This window comes from Lichenostomus cassidix, chromosome 24 (genome assembly GCF_008360975.1).
Source record: "Lichenostomus cassidix isolate B80296 chromosome 24, HeHo_3.0, whole genome shotgun sequence".
Lineage (NCBI taxonomy): Eukaryota > Metazoa > Chordata > Aves > Passeriformes > Meliphagidae > Lichenostomus > Lichenostomus cassidix.
Genome location: NC_139504.1, coordinates 3,519,321 through 3,534,971, shown reverse-complemented (window position 1 = coordinate 3,534,971; position 15,651 = coordinate 3,519,321). Strand labels below are relative to the sequence as shown.

Here is a 15,651-nt window from a genome sequence, read left to right as displayed (position 1 = left end):
AATCCCCAAACTGGGACCACCTGCTTGAGATGCTTTCCCTGCCCTGCTCCGGGGGGCAGCAGGGAGAGCTCGGGATTAACCCCTAAGCGACTCCCATTGTTCTCACCCTCCCGTCGAGCTGTTTGTCTTGTTGTTCTTCATCCTCTTTTGACTTTCCCTTTCTCTCCCCTCCCTCCCTCCTTCCCTCCCTTCTCCCCCGCTGCCCTTGTTCACTGCTAGGCCAAGCAGAAAGCATGGAGACGTCTGATATGGCGACAGCAAAGGTAGGATGGAAATGCTGCCGGCCTCACTGTGCGTAAGTGGTTTCGCTTGGCACCTTCTTACTCTGTCTCTCCACCCTTTTACTGCCCCTTGCCCACCCTCCAGCGCTGGGCTGAGGATGGGAAATGAAATGAGATGAGGAAATGAAATGAAATAGTGAAATGAAATGAAATGAAATGAAATGAAATGAAATGAAATGAAACGAAGCCCTGGGAGGATGTTACAGGTGTGAGGTTGGAGGAAATGCTGGAGTGGTGGTGCTGGAGGTGAAGGTCGGGGGTGGCAGGGAGGGAAATAGGGGAGCTTGTGGTCCTCCCGAGGCATCCGAGGTGGGAACAGGGATGCTGGCAGAGCCTGCTGGGCTGCTGGGTGAGGCAGGGACACTAGATGGTGCAGCTTTCCACTCCCAGGGATGGCTGTGCGAGGAGAAATTCCTCCTGGCAGCTTCTTTTTTTTATTTTGGAAGGGATCTCGGGGGAGTGTCGAGCGAGAAAGTAATTCGAGCTTATGGATGCATCCGCCCTTCTCTGCGAGGCTTCTCTGTTGCCTGTGCTGCTGGCTTTTGCCGGGCTCTGCTTCCCTGCAGCCTGGAAATCTGGGAGTGGAGCTGGGTGGATCCAGCTGGGTTTGGTGGAATGGCTGGATGGCCTGGAAGCACCGTGCTGTCACCACCGAGTGGCTGAACAGCACAGCAAGGACCATGGGTGCCTTTAGAGCCAAGGGCTGGTTTCCTTGGCCACTAAGGGACTCTCCTGGGGATCAGAGTGGGGTTGGAGTGCAGAGGATGAGCTCACCAAGTGGTGCTGCAGAGAGCCGTGGCTTGCAAAGCCTGGGGAAGGGCTAATTAATTAATAATTAACTAATTCACAGTTATAACCCCCCTGGTTCTGAGGCTGCTCTGGCTGGATCCCTGAGCATGGCAACATTTCCTCATGAATTCCAGGGAAAAACTCCTTCCTGGCCTTAGAAATCCATGGTTAAATCCCTCAATTTGTGCTGCTAGCATTGAAGGGCTCATGTCTCATGCAGAATCCAAGCTGAGTTTTACATTTATTCCACCTAGAACATCCCATCCTTTTCAATTCCACTTCCCACAAGCCTGGATGATGCTGGTGAAGGTTTTGCCCTGGGGCTGGGTTGCTCCTTGATACAGGTTTTGAGTTTTTAAGTGTTTGTCAATAAATGGTGAGATGTGCTTCTGGATAAATGTTGTTTTGCGAAGGTGAACTCACCCTCACTGTCATATTTGCTGGAACTTCAAGTGCTGCAAATCCACTTCAAGCTGTAGGGTTTAAAAAAAAAAAATCCCACTGAGGATGCTAGAGGGTCTGTGGCACTTCAGTCTGAGTTGTGGTGGCATTTTGGGGAACTCAAGCTCTTCTGGGTTGAAAAATAGACATTTTCAATGACACAAACAACAGAGCCACTTCAAAATTCGTTTTCTCTGTACCTGTTTTTTGTAGTTTCTTTAAAGGGAAACATGACCTACAGTGTTAAAGAACCATCTCAGCGTGAATGGACTGAAAATCTAATTCTCTCTTTGGAGAAATGGAAACCTGAGTAGAGATTGAAACTCCTAAACCAGATACAACTTGGGAGTTAATTATGTGGATATTCCTGGAATGTGCACAGGTTTATTTGGACTTAACCTTGGCAAGTGCTGGTGTTTAATCCCCTATTCTTTATTGAAACCCCAAAGTTCTGTTGTCCTTGCTGAAAATGAGTTTGGAGCATTAATGAGATGCTGTTAATTTTTCCTAATTTCTGCTAGGGTCAGCCTGGAAGAACTCCTGAGCAGGTTTAAGAGGTTTGTTTTCTGGAATGATCCATGGGCTGGGATTTCAGGATGTTCTGTCACAGCTTCTCTCCATTGTGTCTCTTCCTTTGCTGCTGAGGCACCTTCCAGGCTGCCTCAGAATCTGGCATTTCCTGCCATGCCAAAGAATGGCCCCAAATCTAGCTCAAAAAAAAAAATTAAAAAAAAAAAAGTGCAGTTTTAATCCATTCATCTTCATCTTGGGGCTTTCCAGAGCTGTCGGTGAACTTGGAAAATGCCAAGAGGAAAAGGAATTAAACTCTTGGAGAAGGGAGGGAAAAATCAGCTCAATGTGGAGCTTCTTGGGAAAGCAGGGATCACCTCCCAGGTAATCCAAGAGTGGAAATGGAGATTATAAAATCAGCCTTTCACCCCTGACACTGAGAGGTTCTTGTTGTCTGCCCTGCAAATACCCACATGGAAATCCTCAGGATTTTAGGGTGGGGGGAGATATTGCAGCTGATTTATTTGTTCCACCTTGAAGGAAATATGTTCTTCCCCTGAGCTGGAAGGGGTTGATGAGTGAAGTGGAAAGCCAAGCCTTTTTCCAGCACCAAGGAGCTTTTTGGGGATGATTTCCTTGGCTTTCAGCAGGTAGCACTTGGCTGGGATTGCCTGGAGAAGTGTGTGTGAGGGAGAAGGACAGACCAGCTGTGTGTGAATCAAACTGTGCTAAATATTCAATATTATTGCACGACTTTTTTCCTTTCTGTGGTTACCTCTGTGCTTCCAGCTTCCACCCAGGCCCTGACTGGGGTGGTGGCAAAATCCTGGGCAAAAATTGCCTTTTTTTTCCAGCGCCAAGCCCTAATTCCTGTCCCTCTGTACAGATGTTTCTGCCTCTGCAGAGACCATGGAAAGCCCTGTTTTATCTGGACAGCACCATCCAGGATTTCTTTCATCCAAGTGGGGGGTCAGGAAAAAAAAAAAAACCCACTCTGTTTTTTTGTATTCTAGAGCTAACTTTTAAAATTCATGAGGCTTTGACAGTTTGTACTTACAGGTCAGGAACACATCCGGTCTTTTTTTTTTTTCCTGCTGCTCCTGATCTCCAAGTTTTTCTTCAGTTTGGGAGAAAATTCTATTTTTTTTTTTTTTTTTGGCTTTGTTGTTGGTTTTAGTGTTTGTGTGTTGTTGCTGCTGCTGCTTGACTTCCTCCTCCTGGCTGCTGGTGGAAGCAACCAGGAGCCCCAGGGGAGGTTTTATTAATGGAATTCTTGAGCTGGACCAGGAATACTCCAAATGTTGCTGGCTCTAGGCCAGGATGAGAATGATCTTAGTTCTTTTTGAAGTTGATGGGAATTTTTCCTGGGAAGAAGGACAGGGATGGGGCAGGACGACACGACCACATGAACTTGTCTTATTCTTATTTATTGTTGATGCAAAGCAAATGATGCATCTAATGAAAAAATGAGGTCCTTTCCCCAAACAATCCCAATGGCATTCCAATAAAATCTTTTGATTTACAGGCTTTATGGCTAGAGGGGAAAATGAATCTCTGGTCTAACATCTTGCAGGAAGGGTGGCTGTTGGTGAAAATATATATTTATGGTTCTGGAAGGACACCTGCACATGTTTCAGAGCTGCTCTTCAACTCAATTATGATGTTTATTTTCACAAAACATCAAAACGAACTCTAAGGAAACCCAATGTTTACTCTTTCTTGACTATTTTTAATTATTCTTTTGGAAAAAGAAAATAATTTTTACCAAAATGCCAACAGCTTGGGAAAGCTCTTTTGAATGCAAAACATGATCATTTAAGATATTTGCCAGTTTTACTGACATTTATACAGACAAAACACCCTATCAGGGATGCTTTTTACAACCATTTTCTGAATTTACAACCTGTAGCTGCTCAGAGGAGTGAGAAGAGAGGGATTTGTAGGATTTCCTTTTCCAAATCAGAGGCCACAAATGGGTTTGGACCCCTCAAGCCACAGCTCTGAGTGGTTTTTTTCCATTTCCCCATTTTGTGGGGTGGATTGAGTAGGCAGATAATTAATCTGGAGTTCATCTTGCATGTGACTGACAGGTATTCTTAGCACTGAGGAGGTGGCTGTGCACAGCCCATCCCTCTCCATATCTACAGCTGCTTTTGGCTTGCCTTAGTTAAATTTTAATATCTTTTTTTAATTTTATTTTTTCGCTGGAATAGTTACATGCAGAGGATGGAGGGTAAGGGAAGGGTTTGTCCATGCAGCTGGATCAGATAGAATGTGAGATTGGGATTGGGATTGGGATTGGGAATGGGATTGGGAATGGGAATTGGAATGGAAATGGGAATGGAAATGGCAGTGACACCTGCCTGGGGCTGGTTGGTGACCCACAGTCCCTCCAAGGCTCCTGCTGGGAGGATTTTGGCCAGCAAATTCCAGCTGGATTGTGGCCCAGGTGACCAGCCAGACATTTAAACCAACCCCTTCCAAGTTATCTCTTTCTTTTGATAATTTCCCCAACCCTCCCATTATTTGGATAAAAAAAGAGAAAGAAAAAGTGCATGACTGCTTATCTCTTAATACCTTTCTTGCCTGGGCTTTGATTTCCAAACATGTGACTCTGCAGCATTAGTCTGTCCTAGATTTGCCAAGCTTGCAGGTCTCCTGACCCATTTTCCAGCATTTGTGATTTGCCTCCCTCCTTGACAACCTGCAGGCCACACTTGCCGAGCATCTCATGGAGAAAAGCTCAGCTCAAAGCTCAGCTCAAAGCTCAGCCCAGGCTGGTGTGGGTTGGACCTAATGAGGGCTGAGTCTGGGATTATGTGGGGTGAGATTTGAAGGTTTTTTTCTGTGCTGGTTGTCATGTGGAAAGGCCTGTGCCCAGCTTTATGGTTAAATCTCTGCTTTTTGCCTAGAAATAAACAAAGAAATGTGTTGGAAAGTTCTTGTTGGAAGCATCTCCCAAAGCAGGGATTTGGGATCTCCCCTCCTGCTCTCCTGCAGGATTCCCCATTTCGGTGTTAGTTCCCAAATTTCCCAAATTCATCCCCACTGCCCAGATCCTGTTTCATTTCCCCAGCCCTGGAATGATCCAAACCCTCCAAAAGTGACTTTCTGCTGAATCCAGAGCTGGGACTTTGCTGCTGTTCATCTCTTCAGGGTTTGGGAGAATCAGAAAAAAGATCTTTTGTCGTCATCAGGTGAAGTAGGAAAGCAAAGAACCACATTTGTTACTTTCCAAAGGGGATCAGAGTCTCAATGTTTCCTTGGACAAATGTCACTGAAAGCTTTGAAAACTAGAACAGAGCTGTTCCCAAACACCTTCCTGTCCTCTGAGCAGTGAACAGAAGGGAGGTGGTGATCTTACAGGTCAAGGTTTTTCACTCTTAATTATCTGCAGCCATGGGGATGGGGGTAGGAGTGCAAAAAAATAACAAAAAACCACAAAAAGCCCTTCATGAGAGTAGAATCTCTATTTACACATAGCTGCCTGCTGTCTTTCCTCTACCACCCCTAAAATGGATGAATTCCTGCAGGATTTACAAGCAGGACTGTCCCTGTTCCAGGCCCAAACACCTTCAGAGCTCTCTGTATGGAGTAGGAATGTGGATGTTCATCCCTGGACACTCCAGGCTTCACTTTTTGAAGTGAAGAAAGAATTAAATTTTCAGTTATTTGAAATATGCTGCCCCATTCCCTACCAAGCCATCTTCAGGAGCAGCAGGCTGTGCTTGGAGAAAGGATCTGTGTGAGGATCTGTGGTGATAGGACAAGGAGGAATGGGTGCAGATTGAAAGAGGGAAATTGAGGTGATGTGTCCCAGCTTCCAGAGCATCCTCAGAGATGGAGTTCTCTTTCTGGCCTGAACAATCAGCTCAGCTCTGCTCTGGGATAGTCAGGGAGTTGAGGTGGTGGTTTGGCAAATTCCCCCACAAGGATCAACTACCAAATATTGCAGCCCTGGAGAGGGAGGAGAGGATTTGGGCTTGTTCTGCCTCTTCCTCCAGGTTCTTCTACAGGTCCTTCTAGAGGACTTTGGGCTTGAAGAGTAAAGCAAATAAACCTCTTGCTGCAGGAAAAGACCAAAGGAGAACGATCCATGTGTGTGAGGGAACTTCTGCACTCCAGTTTGTTCTTGCTGGCCCCAGAAATTGAGTTCACAAGGGTGGAAATATGGCCAGGACTGAAGGGAGCCTACAGGAGAGATGGAGAGGGGCTTTTGGAAGAGTGTGGAGAGACAGGGCAAGGGGGAACAGCTTCACACTGCCAGAGTGGGGTTAGATGAGATAATAGGAAATGCTCTTTGCTGTGAGGGGGGCGAGGCGCCGGAACAGATTGCCCTGAGAAACCGTGGCTGCCCCATCCCTGCGGGTGCCCAAGGCCAGGTCGGACAAAGCGCTGCGGGCAGGATGTGCCCGTGCCCATGGCGCGGGGGGTGGCACGGGCTGATCCTCCAGCTCCATTCCCCCCGGGCTGCCATTCCCTAGCTCCGGGCTGCCCCAGAGCGGTGGGCAGAGCCGGGAGGGGCTGCGGGCTCACCCCGCGGCGGGGCCGGGCGCCGTGTGTCGCGGCGTGTCGCGGCGTGTCGCGGCGGGCAGCACGGATGCCATGGCATGCCGCGGTCCCGCCGCTGCTGCACATGCTCAGCAGAGAGCGGGCCGGCTCAGCCCCCGGCGCTGCTGCTGCTGCTGCTGCGGGGAGCCCTGCGCGCCGCTCCGCCGCTCGGGGGGCGCGGGGGGCTGCCGTGCCCCGGCGCGGGGGGCTCGGCGCATGGGGCTCGGCGCTCCCCGCGGGACCCTCGCCGCCCGCGGCTGCTGCAATATGTGCTGGGACCTCTGGAGCTGTCAGCGGGCAGACAAGGACACGGGCAGCGGATTATCGTGGCTGTACTAATGAAAGGGTTCAAGCTCGCCTGGTAAGCGCGCCGGGAGGGCGCGGGGGGATGCTGAGCCCCCTCCCCGAAATCGCCGCCGCGCTGCGGGTGGGGAAAGGGATGCGCGCTCCGCCGGGTGCCGTGCTGCGGCATGGCCGGGCGGACTGCTGCGGGATGCGGGTGGAGGGAGGGAGGGAGGCAGCGGGAGAGGCTCCGGGGATGGATGCGGGAAACAGCCGCTCCTGGCCGGCACAGGATGCAGAGATGGATGCGGCTCTCGGCCACTTCTAGCCGGGCACAGCTCCGGGGATGGATGCGGCGCTCCTGGCCGGGCACGGGATTCAGAGATGGATGAGGCTCTCGGCCTCTCCTGGCCGGGCACAGCTCCGGGGATGGATGCAGGGCTCAGCCGCTCCTGGCCGGCACAGCTCCGGGGATGGATGCAGAGTGGCTGCTCGGGCCGGCACAGCTCCGGGCATGGATGCAGGGCTCAGCCGCTCCTCTCCGGGCATCTCCTCCCCGGGCTCCGGCCGCATCTCCTCCCCGCCGCCAGCCCCGCTCCGCTGCCATGAGCAGCATCGCCCGGGCTCGGGGGCTGTTGGGTCACACAGGGAAATAAGCACGGGCAGGTTTTGCCGGAGAAAGGTGGGGGGAAAAAAGTGTTTTGGATCCAGCGTGCGTGGAATGGCTCCTGCTCGGGTTGTCCTTTAAATAGCTGCTTTTGGGGATGAGCCTTGGTGCTGTAGGAACAGAGCAGAGTTCGAGGGAACCGAGAGCTTCCAGCAAGGTACCCGAGTGCTTGGTAATTGTTCCGTCCTTCCTGGGTGTTTTGGGGGAAAACTCGCCAGGTTTGGCTAAGTGGGCAGTGAAGGAAAACACTGTGTGGGTGAAAGGCAATTTACAAAGCTGTGTGAATCCAAAATGTTCACACTGTAAATATTTTTGTTGGTCAAGTTTGTATTTTACATGGACAGGTAAATATATATATATATATATGTAATAGAGGATACAATTACATACATATATATATATATAATATAGTATATACTTGACCACCAAAGGCTTGCATGGAATCCTGAGTATGTCAAAACTATTTTAAGTATCCAATAGGTCAAAACCACTTAGTTGGAATAAATAGTTTTTGAATTATGATGATGAGATTGATTTAACCAGGACTTTATCAGATGGGAACGGTTCCAAAGTTAATAGTGGAATGTGACTTCGTAATTTAGGTTGAAGTGGATGACAAGAGCAATGGGAAGGCCTGTTTCTTTTTCTTAATCCTTTTTTTTTTTTTTTTTACTGTAATGAAAAAGGAAGTAATCATAGAAATAACAGCCTCCCTCTCGAGTGCTCTGGTTTGCATCAGGATGAATGTGGAGCTTTGAGATCCTCGCCTGTAAAGTGTGAGAAAACAGCAAAGTTATTTTTTGCATTTGTTATTTTACTTATTGTTGCTATTTTAATTTTAATTTTTTTTTTTCTGTGCAAAAAATGAAAGCAGTACAGTATAGCACTAGGAAGCATCTTGCTCTGGGCCCCGGGGGACAGACCCGAGCCAGGCATGACTCAATAGGTCATCTCTTTTTCTAATTTCTCTAATTCTGTCTTTCATTTAATTACCCTGAGAGCCTTTTATTTTTTCCCTGTGTGTGTACGTGGCTATGCCTTACCCCGACTGTACAAACGAGATGGATTTTTGGAAAACATTTTACCTTTTTTTTTTTTTAACCAAAGAAAAAAAGCCTCTCTCTCGCAGCGATCTGCTGCCTTCTGTGCTGTGCAGTTGGGCTGAGGAGTTGCATAATCGCTCGGTGTAGTACCGGCAGAGCAGAGCATGTGCTGCCAGCTGGGATGCTGTGGATCTGCAGTGCCCCACTGCATCCTGCCTGCCTCCCCACACCCCCGGGGCTGCTCAGAGTGGAACTGGGGTGCTCTGACGCTCCCAGTTGATCCCAGTTGGTGTTTTGGCAGGCCGGGAGCTCGGCAGGGAGCTCTGCTGGAGGATTCAGGGCCGGCCTGGGGACATAAGCAGCTTAGCGTGGGCTGGAGGAAGGAAGGAAGGAGGGAAGGAAGGGCTGCAGTAGGTGCCACTCTTCCCTCTCGCTTCCCGGGCTCCAGGCAGGGGCTCTGGGCACTGCTGGGCCACTCTGCTCGGCTGGGAAGCAATAGAGAACCCAATCAGTTCCCCTGGCTCTCCTGGGGACACTTGGGAAGTGCTACCCAAGCCCTGCCTCTTCAGCATCCCCCTTCATCTTCTTCTGAGTCCCAAAATCAAACGTTCTGATTGCTCCCCGTATTGAATTATAGAGCATTTCGGATCTTTGCAGCTGTCACTCTGTTCCCCCTGAGGATATTTACAGGCAGTTTTGTTTATTTGGTATCCAGGCACGGGAGGGTGAGTTAGGGATGCTATTTCATCCTGTTTTATCTGTGTTTGGCCCTGCTGGATTGACTGGAGGAGCACAGATTTAAGGAGAGAATGAATGCAGAGCTCTCCAAACTTGCTGGGGTATTTAATGTGGCTTGGACATGATATCAAAAGGCTTTATAGTGTTAGTATTTGTCTAAAGAAAAAAACCACACATTTAGTGCATGGGATGCAAGCAAATCCTTCAGTCCTTGTGCAGGAGCAGCAGTTCCTGCTCGGGGTGGCACTGCTGGGGTTAACCCCGATCTCCTCCTGGAGCCATGCTCAGGGAGACACATGATTTCTGTCTGTACCAGGGAGGGACAGAACGCTGCCAGGGGAGCACTCTGACCCTGAGGAGCAGCACTTCTCCCTGTTTTCCAGCCCCACATCCCTTCTGTGCTGCCAGCTCCCCCCAGACCCCACCGTGTGTGTCACCAGGGACCCCCTGGCCACCTCTGGCCCTGCTTTGGCAGGCTGCCCCTCTCACCATGCCCTGCATTTCCTGCAGCACCACCTCACCCAGCCCGGAATTATGTCATCCCCATGTGGTGGCAGCTGCCAGGCGGTGTCCCCAGGGCTCTGCAGCACAGCACGCTCCTGACGGGCCACAGGAGCTCCTGGGTGACATCACAGGGTGACAGTGGCGTGATGCAAGGACCTGCTGCACCGTCACAGCGTCCTGCTGGCCGGGATGATGCTGCAGCCCCCGAGGATGCTGTTAGGACAGATGACAACAGCACTTTGTCTCAGCAGGGTCTGCTGTCTCGGTTTAATCAGTTTTTGGGTTTTAGTGCTGTCGCCGTCTTTATGTTGCAACATGGCATTGTGAGACAGAGCTGGTGCCTCCAGGCTGACACTGCTGTTATCTCTCAGCTCCTCAGGGACTGGAATCAGCCAGGCCTCCAGCTTGAAATCTCAGAAAGCCAAAAACCACAGCAGGCTTTCCCTCCCCTCCCATCTCAGGCTGTGCTGCTCGCCCTGCTCTTCCTTCTTAGGAGTTTTGGGGAGCTCATGATCCAGCAGAGATGGAAACTGATTTAGATCTTCCATGAAAAATGAGACTCTTATGCCAAAAGAGCGTTGCAGGGATAAAAACAAGCTGGTAGCTGAACTTGTTGTCCCATAAATGGGATACTGGATAAAACTCTGCGTGTCTGATTTTCCTCCTTTTGTGGTTCCTTCTGCATTGCTTGTGCTGCTGTGTTGATCAGAATAGTTCTGAGCTGCAGAACCTGCGATCTGGAACCTACAGAGGAAATAAGGGCCAAAGGCTCCACTAAAAATAAATCTGTAATTCATTTTTCTGCTAGTGCCTGTGGGTGAGAAAAAAGAAAAAAAAAACCCTCTCGATGTTCCAACACCCTACTTATCTGAAGGAAGGATCTATTATGTAGTTGTGGGGGTGGGATGGGAACTAGGTAGGGTTACAGAACAGCAGAGCTAAAATTAGCAGTTGTTTGATGTCAGGGAGCAGCGCAGATTGACTCCAGGCAGTTTCAGTTCTGAGGCTGCGCCTTCGGGGGCTCTGTGTACCTCACCAGGCTGCTCTGCCCTTCCCTGGCTCTGGAAATCCATGTCCCAGGGCGTGGCGGAGGGGACAGAGGGCTTCCTGAGTTGTCACGCTTGTCCCACCCAGCTCTGCTCTTCCACCTCTGAGATGTGAAGCACCAGGCTGGTGAGAAAGGGACAGGAGGGATGGTTCTGTCCCCACTGCCACGCGGAGAGTCCTGGCTGTGCCACAGAGGTGACAAACGTGGGTGTTGGGGATTTGTGCCTCGCTGATTACCCAGGGAGATGATGAAGCTGTTTAAATCACTTCCAATTCCGTGTGGAAGCTGCGGAGACTTAAGGAGCTGCTGCGTGCAGCGACAGTGAACGTCGTGCTGTGGCACTGCAAACGATCCCAAACCGAATTGGATTTCCAAATCGATTCTTCCCCAATTTCTGGAGAAGCTGAGCAAAATAGTTCTGTTAAAGTTACATAATTGTGCTGCTGGGCACATTGTGCCGTTCGACCTTCACATCACAGGGTAAAATGTTGCATTTTCAGTCTCCTCTCTCTTCATTGATTCTTCTGCGTCTACATCTTCCTTTTATTCAGGGGGAGGAAATAGGTGCTGATAATCCTCAGCTAAAAACCCTCCGGGATGACCCACATACATAGAAATATCCTCTGGTATTTGGGAATGGTGAGGCCTTAACTCCTTATGAATTCTGCAAAGGGAGCTGAGCAATCACCATGTTCCCATTTGCCGGCGCTGCGGCAGGAAGAGCAAAACCTCATTAATAGGTCGCTGGTCTCCCCCTGCATCCAGAACATTCTGAGCTGGCCAGACCTCCTGAACCTCCTGGCTCTCCATAAAGTGCATTTTGCATCCTTTTTCCAGCAGGAAGATCTCGTGCCAGGTGACTGGGAGAGCCACTTTGGCAGATTTGTGTTGTGGATGGTTCTGTGGCTCGTAGTGACTGAGGGGTAATTAGCAGGTTTTGTGCTAATTTAGCTGTCTTTTGTGTTATTTTTTCTGGTCTTTTCCATAGTGGGAAGCCCTAGGAAGCAGTGAGGAGCCCAATCCAAGTGCATTAAAGTCAAGGAAAAACCTTGCATGCAATTCCCTTGGCCAGGCTGCACTCGTGGGCACCAAGAGAGCCAGAAAAAATATGGAATTACAGTGGGAGGAGACCAGTTGAAGGAAAACCAAGTCATTTTGAAGCCCTTGATCTGAGATGGGGTTTGCTGTAGCTCTGTGTGATAACAGACTGGCAAAAGCATCCCTTTCGTATTTTTTGTTCGTGATGTGGTTGGCTTTTGGCAGCGATGTTTGACTTAAATTTGGATAAACATCTGTAATTTTATTCTCTAATATATATGTGCATATTGAAACCTCCCTGAGGACACCCAGACAGAGGAGTTTTTGACTTGGGCTGTGAAGATGCTGCACTTTCCAGAGTTTGCAGAGAATCTCTCCCCAGATCTCTCCTCGGGCTGCAGATTCTTTTTTGGCTAATTGAATCCTAATCGTTTGTTTTGCCGGGAAATTGCCTTTCCCTCTTATCAGACGGCAAGATCACCTTGCTGAGTGTCTCCAGCCTCAGGAATGTCAAGTGAAGGGCAAACTGCTTGGAACTGCTCTGGAATTCTGCAGCCTCTGCTCGCCCAGGGCAGGAGGTGAATGAGGCAGCAGTGAGGCTCCTCCAGAGATTCTCCTCCTCTCTAAAAAGCATAAAAAGGGGGAAATCCAGTGAGGAAGGGATGAAATGTGGCTGCTGGGTGCTGTTTGACTGCTTGGTCACCTCCAAAGGGACAGAAGCTCCTGGCTGGGAGAGCTGGGAGTCACCAGAGCCTGGATCTGTACTGACCACTTGTACCCTGGTGTTGCCTCTCCCCACTTTCCCTGCCTGTAAAATGAGGCAAACCTCTCTCCTCTCCCTCCTCCCTCCCCCTGGAGCAGAGATTTTCAGGGGACAAGTGCTGGGAGGGGGTGCTGGGTGGTGTCCCATGTCTGATTCACCCTGGTTGTGTTGGACTGGGCAGAAGCACTCACACAGCTGAAATTTCTGCTTCATTTCTGCTCAGCAAGGAATTTCTGCTGAGAAAGACCTGAAAGAGGCAAAAATTGCCATCAAAACCCCCTTGTGGCACTTCCTGCCAGAGTCACCGTGTCCTGGTCAAGGCCTCTTTTGCTTTTTCCAGCTGAAATTCCTGCTGGGAAACAGATTTCTCTCTGTTCTCAACTAGTTCATGGTATTCCTGTGGTTGATTGAGCAGCTGCTGTGTTTTCACTTGAACCTTCCCATGAATGCTTCTGAGTTCAGGCCTGGTTAGAAAGTGCATCTTAATGCCATTGTTCTTTTAATCGATGTTCATTATGGCTGCAAACTACTCATTTCAGGATTTTTGAGCCTGGCTGAGGTAAATTAAATAAGTGGCAATACAACAGCAATAATATATCCAAGGATAGAATATCCAAGCTCAAGAAATGGAGACACCAAAACCAAAATTCTGCACAGAATTGATTTTCCTTCTGGGTGCCCTTGCAGAGCTGAATGCACAAGAGGCTGGAATTTTCTCTGAGCTTCTCCTCTCCTGAAGTTTTCCTCTTGGCCAGATTTAGGCCTGTGCTGTTGGTTATACTTTACATTTTCCAGCGGTTTATTCCCCTGCAACCATTTTTCCAGGACAGAATGCTCTCTGTGGTCACAGCAAACTGACCTGGGGGCAGATGCTCTGCTTTTTTTCCCAACTAAAAAAAGATGCAAAATGCTGCCACTCTCCTTTGACAATGTCACTGCCACTCTGTGCATGTGGCAGAGGAGTGGAGAAGGAGCAATTTGTGGATTTTTTGGGGGAGATATTTATATTTGGGATCTGTATTTGGAATCATTTTCAAACCATTTGGAATACCAGGTTTGGAGGAGTGTGGTTTGGACCACACCTAATTTCAGGCCTTGGGACTGGAAGGAGAAAAATGGAGGAGAAAATGAGTGGAATGAAAGAGACTTGGGGAGGAAAAAAAAAAGGTGGATTTTGAGGTGGATATTCAGGAGTAGCAAAGCTTTGGTAACAGAAGAACCATCCAGATTTGCACATAAAATTAAAACAAATTAGCTGGAGGAGGAATACACAACTTGTTTATCTTCAATGTAAGAACAACTGCCTCTAATTAGGGTTGTTCCTTAATGAATTCCTGAGCAAATCAGGCTGTGGTTAAATGCCAGCAGGAGGTGTCCAGGCCTGAGGATGGCACAGACATCACCTGTGAGCTCTCAGCCCTGGGGCACTGAGGACACAGCCAGAGCTGTGAATTCCCAGCCTTGCACAGACAGAGGGATTGCAGAGCTGCTGCAGAGCCAGAGCTGTAATTTTGGAGTATTTCTGACCCCACAGGACCAGAAATAAAGCAGCTTCAGAGATGTGGGAGAAGTGCCCTGTGCTCATGAGGAGATTGCCTTGTGGCTGTGCAGCCCTCAGAGCTGGAATTTGGCTTTTTTACAGAGAAATGTGCCTCCTGTGCTGCCCCTCAGCACATTTTGGGAATGAGGTTTGGGAGGAAAAGCCTTGCTGAGCTGCAGGCCATGAAAGAAGGATGTGTCTGGAGGCCACAGCTTGCAGAACCTCAGCAATATTCAGCGGCTGCCCCAGGGCACTAAAGCTACATCATTCCTTCAAATACCTGCTGTATTATTTTTCCAGCAGGAAGAATAAGTTCCCTGTGGATTCTTCTCTGTTTTAAAGGCAGCTGATAGCACAACTGACCTGGGAAATAGAGCTGTTGCTAAAATGGTGTTGTTTTACAGTGAGAGAGGCTCTTGAAAGCAGATTTGCTGTGCTGGGAGATTTTTCATGCCCACTTCCAGTTTGGAGGAGGAGATTCCATCCTAATGAGTCAAGATGGACAAAGGGTGGAAGAAAGGAAGTGGAATTAACCTTGCTTTGCAGAGGAGGCACACGGAGATTAAAGGTGTTTTTCCTTTTGTTGTGTTTATTAGTAGCTGTGTATTGATTCCCTACTGGAAGCTTGGCTTAGGAGAGTAAAAAATGATTATAGCTTCAAGCAATTCTCTAAAGAGAATAAATTCTACTGATGTAGGAGCCAGGATGAGAAATGCAAACCATCCCTCCATGTCCCCTGCACTTCTCACAGGGAATTTGCCCAAAGCCACAAGCTGAATCCATAGAATTGTCCCAAAATCCTGTGCTTTGCTCATATTTGGAGATCCCACAACTGCCTTAAGGACAGCTGTTCTTTCAAGGATCTCAGCCCTGATTAAAGAACTCGGGATGATTTGGATGTCACTTTGCAACGTTTCCCACGTGGAACTCAAAATGTGTGTCTTGGAAGTTTTGGGAGCAAAAATTCAGCAAGTCAAAGCAATCCTTTAAATTGGAACACTCAAAGATCTCTAACTCTGATCACTGCAAACCTGTGGAGTCATGATAGCTGCAAACTGGGCTGCTGCCTCTTTAAAGAGCTGAAAATCATGGAAAGCAGAACTGGAGACTGAATAAAAAATGATATTATTTGAGGTATTGATCCATGCTCCTGCCAATGGGGTATCTGTGCAGGGAGCTGCACTTCAGTAATTCAGCTCAGGATATTCTGTGGTTCTATGGTTCTACTTTGTCTTTATTAAGTTACCTGTTGCTGTTTATAAACATGACAAGTGAAAAAGTTTCTTCCACTTCTCCTCTGTTCCTGCCTGTGAGGATTTGACTTCAGGCTTGGTTTTTTCCCACAACTTCATATAATCCCATTGCTCCTTGGTCAAAAAAACACCCCAAACCTTTTAATACAGCGTCTCTTTCTCTTCAATATTTACATTCTTCAAATATTTGTTGACCACTCCAC

General features: G+C 48.7%; 1 protein-coding gene across 5 annotated transcripts in view; it reads left to right on the top strand.

Moving 5' to 3' along the window:
* Positions 1 to 15,651, top strand: part of GRAMD1B (GRAM domain containing 1B) — an 88,359-nt gene that overhangs the window by 20,549 nt on the left and 52,159 nt on the right. The window contains exon 1 of one of the 5 annotated variants that reach the window (XM_085081747.1): positions 6,730 to 6,933. The exons of the other annotated variants lie outside the window; for them this stretch is intronic. Within the exon in view, the coding sequence (XP_084937873.1) occupies positions 6,911 to 6,933 (23 nt within the window). The 5' untranslated portion in view covers positions 6,730 to 6,910. Of the gene's footprint in view, positions 1 to 6,729; positions 6,934 to 15,651 lie in introns of those variants that run through there. 5 annotated transcript variants of the gene reach the window in all.